Below are 8,590 nucleotides of genomic sequence, written 5' to 3' on the forward strand. Positions count from 1 at the left end.
TACACATCGAACACTTCCGGAGAATCATGATATCATCGTTGATCATCGCAACTACCGCCCAAGGAGTGGCCTCCTATTAAACATCCTATGGGGCAGTCGGACCAGAGCTCAAGTTCCCTTGACTCAGATTTGGGTGCTTCAAGTTGAGAAAACTTGACTCTCAAATATTTTCCTGAAATCTTGAAATTATTAAACAAACCTTGAAATAGAAGAATTTTTTTATTCACCATCATGTAAGGAACTCCCCATTTTATTTTCTCATTACAGCTCTTTGTGGTTTGATATAGCACATCCTAACAATCTTCAACTAATTCTATCCATGCTCAATGAAAGAATGTAAATAAAAGCTGAAGAAGGAGCAGTAGCATATTTCCAATATATGAGCAGCATTTTTGTCACAAAATGCTAAGATAAATTGGTCCTCAAACTCCCCAGTCAAACTGGCAGTAGCTGTGTCCCTCGATGTAACATTGTGTCCAATAGTGAAAGATGAAAAATGACTAATTCAAGCATTTTTCAAGTGCATGGCACGGGACAGTCATTTGCAGAGTGGCCATGTCTCCAGACATCGCAATCCACTACCGAACCTGTAAACAATACCACGACGAACCGTCACGGCAGCAACCTCTTTGCCATAATGCAGCCTTGCGACTGTATTTCGATCATTTGACGACCATAGCACCGCTTCATGAAGCTCCCCTTCCTTCCAGCGGATGTCAACAGTTACATCGCCACGGGCCTTCAGCCCTTTGACGCTGCCCATGGGCCACTTATCTCTCGGTAGAGCGGGGAGCAAGTATAGGTCACTCTGTGTGCTCTGGATCAACATTTCGGCAATGGCAGCTGCAAATCTGTCAGAACAGAAAGAGCGGGATCAGAAATACTTTTTCAGTTTCTGAAGACTCAGATGCCATGGTGAGGAGTTGGGAGGTCAATGTACCCGAAGTTTGCGTCGATTTGGAATGGTGGGTGTGCTGTCCACAAATTGGTATAGAGTCCTCCTTCAAACTCAACCTTACCACCGGGAGGAACCAAGGTGATCAGCTTTAAAACCATTCTGTATGCATTTTCACTGTTCAGAAGACGCGCCCACAACGCCATTTTCCATGTAGTTGACCATCCGGGGCCATCTTCACCTGTCAAGCAAAAGGGAGAGATGAGAAAAACTAGTTAAATGTGTCAAATTGTAGTCCAATGTGTCCAGCTTTTGAGTTGAGCTAACCTCTTTTGTAAAGGCTATTGGCAACAGCTTCACAAACATCAGGATCATTATCCATGGCTATAGTATGTCCAGGGTAAAGCCCAAAGAGATGCGACACGTGCCTATGTTGGACTTCTGGGTCCTTAAAATCCAGTGCCTGCATTAACATGTATGACAAAAATCATTCTACAGGGTATGTTAAAAGTGAAAAGCAAAAGAACAGCTTAGCATTTTGAGCACCTACCCACTCCATGATGGTACGATCTCTTGCAAATTGTATGGGAGGAAGTCTTGGGAGCGCTTTCTTGATTCTCTCAACCAAATCAATATCAGCTTTTCCCAAAAGCTACACGATCAACCGATTACAGTACATACATGTGCTATTACCCCATGGTGCTAAAATTAGTTACTACAAGTGATTGCCGCTTAATTACCTCAGCGGATGCAAGGACTGCAAGGAAAACCTCCCGAATGATTGTGATGTCCATTGTTGTCGAGTAACTCACGCTTGCTGGCTTACCATCAGGAGCTACGAAAGCATGCTCCGGAGAAGTTGAAGGATTGGTTTCCAGATAACCTCCAGGTCCTTCAATCAACCAGTCAACCAGAAAGTTGGCACAGCCTTCCAGCAATGGATATGCCGTGTTTTCCAAAAAGTCCTGAAAAATATCTTACAAGACAGTAAATATTTCACACCTTCGAACCACCAAATAACTATTTTGCGAAAAAGTTTGAAGAATATTTGATGTTCTAATTATGTATCTCTGACAAGGATTGCAAATATTCAGATATGTTTTTCTTAAAGTTTGGGGAACCTTAACATTCTTACAGGATGGGATTTTGGATCCAGAAATTATCCTTGCAAAGCTTGTCAAGTCAGATATAGTAAGACAATATCATTGGAGAGTGAACTGAAATAAGAAAGTAGTACAACGATTTGAGGCTTACTTTGTCCAGTGAAAACTGGTAATGCTCCCACAGGTGTGTGCACAACCAGGCCCCTCCCATAGGCCACACAGCATGCTTTGGATTCTTAAGAAACGCCGATGATTTTGCCCATATATCCGACACATGATGTGTTACCCATCCACCTGCTTGGTAATTGACCTGTCACAGTCACATAGTTCCCCATAATAAGTAGGCCAAAGGAATCAGGCTAAAGAAATTCAACTTCAATGTTGCTACAAAATGGGACAAATGGCTCTGATTCTTTTTTTAAAGGAACTGATTTTACTGCAGCATGCTCCAAAGTACAGAGAAAAGAATAACATGAAGGTATTGTCCTAAAAAAACATGGAGGTATTTGCAATAGGACATATACATCTAGACTAACTTAAAACATCGTGTCACAATTTGTATTTTCCAATAGAGGAGGTATGAAGTTCGGTAATTATGCGATGTCTCTTTCTTTTCATGACTGAGGCACAAGTTGCAATAACTGTTAATATGTTGAACATGTCTCATCAGCACCAGTCCCGGTAATCAGAGCCGGAACTTACTTTTGCTGTTTTACTCCCGTTAACCGCAAGCGATCCTAGGAAATCAAATAATGGTTCCTGGCATTCACTAAGGTTGCAAGTAAGTGCTGGCCAGTAATTCATCTGTAGATTTATGTTCAGATGGGGAGCTGCACTGAAAAGCAGAGCACGTAAGTGTTCAGCATATTAAGTTAATATCGACCAGAAAATATGGTCAGAAAACAAGATCAACAACTGAAAGTATGAATCAAAAGAAAAATAACAAGGAAGAAAGCTCTTACTCCCACTCAGGTGCAATATCTTGGCTCCAGATTCCTTGCAGATTAGAAACCTGAGTTCCAGGCCGGGAGCAGGAAATGAGGAGATAGCGACCATACTGAAATAAGAGTTCAACCAGAGAAGGATCCTCATCAGTACTAAAACTCTTCACCCTATCTGCTGATGTCCTGATGTTTTCAGCAACTTCTTCTGGTCTATCTTTTCGAGCCACCGAAGTGGATGCGTCGTTCAATCCTCGTGAAAGTTGTATGGTCACGCGGTTAAAAAGGCTCTGATAATCATCCAAATGGGCTGCCTTAAGTTGATCAAATGTGAAGTTCCTGCTGTTACTCAGCGTACTGAGAGCTAGAGATGTGGGATCTAATTTGGAGTCTGCAGGATTAACAAGTGGCCCATCGAACGACGATGCTGCGGCAACTACGAAAACAACCCAATCTGCACTGTCAAGCCTCAACTTTTGGTCATTCAGCACTGTAGCTTTTGCCGCGCTCCCACCCATCTGCAAACCCAGAGAAGCTGTAAACCTAATGCCAGTTGCATTATCGCCACCGTTGTCTCCCATCCCAGGCCTCTGACCTGGACATATACCTTCCATGATCATCTCGTTTTCATTGGTTACAGTGACGCTGTGGCTTAACTGACTGCTTAAGGACAGTGTGCAGGAGACATGGCCTGGTGTGCTTGCTGAGAACCTGGTGACGATGACTTGATGTGGATTCGAGCAGAAGTGCTCCCTTGTGTACTGCACTCCCCCGACGACGTATGTGACCAGAGCAGTCGCCGTATGTAGATCAAGCTCTCTTTTGTAAGAATCATACACCTCATCCGAGGTGCTGAACTCGATATTTAAGTCACCAAGAGGTTGGTATACCTTCAGAACAAGAACCAATGTATCAAGAAAGCAGTATAAACCCGAGTATGTATCATTAGCAATATCGTCAGTTTCATAGTTCAGATGTATTGGGGCACTGTATTTAGCCAGCAAAAGAATGTATATTTTAAAAGGCAAAACTAAAGGCAACATACCTCGGACTGTCCACCGAAAAGGCCCTTGGCTGAAGCCGTGGCGTCGGCGAACCTTCCTTGGTCGACCAATCCCCTCACCTCCGCAAGAACACCCGGTGCCTTTGGGTCGGTGTAGTTCCCTGGCACGCCGGTCCATAGTGTATCATCTGGCAGGAGAAAGATTGTAGCACATCATTTCTGTCCCCCATCTTTAAAACATCAAATCATGGCATAGCCGAATTAAACTCCACGACGTTAAGGCGAGGGGGATATGCGGGGACACCGCGCAGCACTCGGTGCATTTTGTCGAACACCTGGCGGGCGTTCAGATGGGGGCGCGAGCAAAATACACCAAACATAAATCTAATTCATGCATTTCACACTCAGTTTGCTATCTTCAGAAAACAAGACACCCTTGATCTACAATTCTGAACTCAGTTTCATGAAGCAAGTGGGTTAGTGAATCACGGACGGTTAAGCTGGAGCTTGTCGGAGGAGACCCCGCCCCAAACCATGGCGCCGAGGCTGCCGTTGCCGATCGGCGCCGCGTCCGTGAAGTACTCGGCCGGCGACGAGAACGTCACCTTGAGCGGCCGCTCCTCCTCCTCCTCGGCCGTCCATGGACGCCACGATTCCTCCTCCGCCGGCCGGCGCACCCAGACCCAGTCGTCGGGACCATCCATGTCCATGGGCAGTAGAAGACGAGTGCAGGACGATTGGAAGGAAGAAATGGTCTGGTGCTCTGCTCGGAGGGAGCTTCCATTCTATTCTCTTGGTTGTTTGGCGCCAAGGGAGAGGACAACAACAAGCCGGCGTGCATGCAGGTCTCCGCCGCCTCCGTGTTGGCCTTTTGCAAGCCAGACATTTGCTTCATTTTGCTACAATTGTTTTCTTCCGCCCAAAATAATAATAATAATACATGAGTGTTTATATCTGAAAATACATGAGCCTAAAATTCAAAAAAAAAATATACATGAGTACTTCTGTCTTCAGTCAGATATATAAAATTTGTATTGAAAGGATATGTCGAAATTATTAGGCCTAGCCCGTTTAATATTTCAGAATATTGCCAATAATTCATAGTAAATCTTAGAGTCTCATATGGCCCATTCATGCATAAAAAGGTGTGTAAAAAGTTTAGTCACATCACAGGATGTGTAAGACCAACTTAAAAGATGAGTTATTCCACGCACCGCTAGCTAAAAGCTTAAAAAGAGAGCACATACACGCATGTTCCTCCTCCACCTCCAGCTTCGGAACGTCATGTTTCTGATTTTAGCGGAGCCGCGGTAAGAACTATGCCATGTGTGTGTGCGTCAGTTGTGTCTTGCCTACCTCTTTTCCATCTCGCTTCTCGGCATGCGCTGGTTTGCGTCATTGTGTTACTTAATTCAATCATCATGTTTTATGTTATGTCTTTCTGGAATAAACTTAATGAAAAATTACTGAAATCTTCAACAAGACATATGAATTTGATGTTTTGCCGGAGTGTCATTTAATTTCCTGTTCCGGCAAATCACGGGCACTCGACATGTCATACTTTCTAGCACAAGTCATGCCAAAATTCATGGAAAATTTCGGCATGACCTTTGCTAAAACAGGACATATCGAGCGCCTGAAATTTGCCGGAACAAAATGGATCAACATTCCAGCAAAATATAGGCCACTCGGAGTTTCCCTGCAATAGAAAGAGACATATGTGGCCATCTTTGGCACCACATACACAACAGCTCAAGGTCAACATGTCCATACACATACACGTGTCCAAATAGTACAAAATGGTGGTGGGTGTTGATTCAGAAACCCTATCGAAAAAGTATCTCGACCTACCAACGGTGGTGGGTAAGTCAAAAGATAGTTCGTTTAAACATGTGAGGGAAAGTTGAACGGCCATGATGTTCTTAATTTAGGCAATTAGCTAGAGTAACAATTAGTAGTTATGGTTTAGCCTTGAGCTATTATGTTTTCTTAGGATATGTACCCGAATCGGTAGCAACAATACTTCTTCTAGTTTAGGAAATTAGCTATATCAATTAACCTGGATTCAATGTCCAAATAATATTTCTTCTGTTGAAGAAACCCTAGTCATCATATATTCAATGTATACAACAATCTAGCCTAAAAACCTAAATATAGTCGCAATAACCCTAAATATAGCAAGATAACCAAATAATCTTAAATATAACAACATTAAATACAACAAAAAAATACTAAAGAAAAAATTGGCCTAAATAAAACTAAATAAGAATTGGACTATGTGATGCCATGTCTACCCTAGTGTGCATACTTTGTGGCCATCTTTACTGCCATTATCATCCAATATTGACCTATCTAGCATGAACCCTAGAAAAACAGAGAAGAAGAGAGAAAGAGGAGGAAGGTTACCTGCGGCGGAGGGGACTTAGAACGGCGCCACGACGGAGGGGGTTGAGGACGACGGAGAGAGGCAGTAGGGCCTGCCGGCAGGGGGGAGGGCGTGAGGACCAATAGCAGAGAGGTCCTCCACCACCACCGAGGACGATGGCAGGCTCGGGGAAGGCGGGTTGAGGACCGGCGGCGGGGGAAAGGGCTGACCCGCGAGGGGGAGGGCCGGCGGCGAGAGAGAGTGGAGAGGAAGAGTGAGGGGGAGACTGAGGACCGGCGCGGAAGAGGATAATGTGGTTTAGCAATAGCACGGGGAAATGGGCCCATGCTATTGCTATCGAGTTACTTGCAGCACAGGGTAGGTGGCAAGCCCTACTAGTAAGTGAGGCTAACAGAATGGATATACGTGTAGATAGTAGCTGCAATGAGTACAGGACCTACACTACTGCTACATGGTTAGTTGTAGGGCAGGTAGTATACCCCGCGCTGCTACTCTGGCTCGATCCAAGCTACCATAGGGCCTACTTAGCAACAGCGTGTTTTATGTCACTCTGCGCTGCTACTAAAACATACCTGTAGCGTGTGCTCTTTTTTTTTTTGATAAAGGGCGATTTTATTATCTTAAATGTAGCATCAAGCGGATACAAAGCATTATGAGTAACACCCGGCCTCTGCATAACTAGGATGCACACGGCCCAAAATGAAGGTCTGACAAAAATTGATAAAAAAACCGACAAATCGGCAACAATAGAGCCCTATAGACCGACACTATGCCTATGTCGATGAAGGTGGTAGATCGATCCGAAGGTTATGTTGCCACCCATGTTGGGAAAAAACCTCCATAGCCACCTGCTCCAATCGCATACACACCGCCTTGAACAACGGTTGATCCTCCGGTCGTTGTAACATAGACCACATACGTAGCAATTGCGTACACCGGAAAATAACATGTAGAGGAGAAGCATTTCTTCCATTAAAAACAAAATTATTTCTATATAGCCAAAGCCACCAAATTAAGGCATACGCTCCCACCCTTATTAGCGTTTTGAACCTATTTGAAACACCATCCAACCAATGACCAAAAATATTGGCAACAGTTGTGGGCGGATACAAATTTGACGCTATTTGGATGACTGACCACGTAGAACGTGCAAACTTGCATTGGAAAAGGAGGTGTTTGATTGTTTCGTCATGAGTACAAAAACAACACTTCTTACTCCCTTGCCAGTTGTGTCGTGCGAGATTGTCTTTGGTTAACACAACCCCCCTACGAAGATACCACATGCAAATTTTTACTCTTACTGGAATCTTGGACTTCCAAATTTTCTTATTATTACTCACTGGTACCTCAGAATGTGTGAGCGCACGATACATATAGTTTACAGTGAAAGACCCTGATGTAGTAAGGTTCCAGCGAAACACATCCCGGCCTTGTGTCAGGTTAATCGAATCCAATCGGGATAAAAGATTATGCCATGACACAAGTCGGGGGCCAAACAAATCCCACCTGAACGAAATATTCGGCGGGAATGAACTGAGCACTTGCGCAGTAGTATTATTCTTATCGCGAACAATGTTGTATAAGCCTGGATATTGTTCTCGGAGACTGGCATTGCCTAGCCAGATGTCTTCCCAAAAACGAATCTCTGACCCATCCTTTATCGCGAAAGACCCAAAGCGAAAGAGATGTTTCTTTGCTGCCATTAGGCCAGCCCAAAAGTGCGAATCACCAGGTTTCCAAAATGCCTAGGACACCGCATTTTGACCTAGATACTTGTTGCGCAGCATGGTTTGCCAAACACCATCCTCAGTAAGAAGTTTGAACAACCATTTACTGAGTAGGGCCTCGTTTTTGACCTGCAAGTCATGAATTCCGAGCCCTCCTTGGTCTTTCGGCCTACAAACCACGCTCCATTTGGCCAGCCTGTATTTTTTTCACCGTCTCCTTGCCAAAAGAATCTGGATCTAAAATAATCCAATCTTTTTAGGACCCCTTTTGGGAGTTGAAAGAAAGAAAGCATATAGAGAACCATATTTGTGAGCTCTTACCCATCGCTACTGCTACTTAACAATAGCATGGGCTCTTACCCAACGCTACTGGTAAACATCTAACTATAAGGTATTTCCTAGTGAAATGAGATTTAAGCTCAAACAAGCCTCTTATGTAAAGCTTATAATATGAGGATCAAATAGCACATCTTTTGTTGAGGATAACTAACTATCGGAAAACAAAAGTGCAAAAGTTGTGGAAACTATGGATCCC

The 8,590-nt window shown here is 43.9% G+C and overlaps 1 protein-coding gene across 1 annotated transcript; it reads right to left on the reverse strand.

Moving 5' to 3' along the window:
- Positions 1-295: 295 nt before the first annotated feature.
- LOC119294192 (alpha-L-fucosidase 2-like) lies at positions 296-4,725 on the reverse strand. Its single transcript, XM_037572430.1, has 10 exons — positions 4,436-4,725; positions 3,985-4,130; positions 2,961-3,829; positions 2,701-2,833; positions 2,150-2,308; positions 1,636-1,860; positions 1,446-1,547; positions 1,223-1,358; positions 941-1,136; positions 296-851 (listed from the first exon to the last, which is right to left on the reverse strand). Exons 1-10 carry the CDS (start codon positions 4,650-4,652, stop codon positions 539-541), a joined length of 2,496 nt encoding a protein of 831 aa, XP_037428327.1. The 5' UTR covers positions 4,653-4,725; the 3' UTR covers positions 296-538.
- Positions 4,726-8,590: the final 3,865 nt, after the last annotated feature.

This window comes from Triticum dicoccoides, chromosome 4B (genome assembly GCF_002162155.2).
Source record: "Triticum dicoccoides isolate Atlit2015 ecotype Zavitan chromosome 4B, WEW_v2.0, whole genome shotgun sequence".
In the NCBI taxonomy this organism is placed as follows: domain Eukaryota; kingdom Viridiplantae; phylum Streptophyta; class Magnoliopsida; order Poales; family Poaceae; genus Triticum; species Triticum dicoccoides.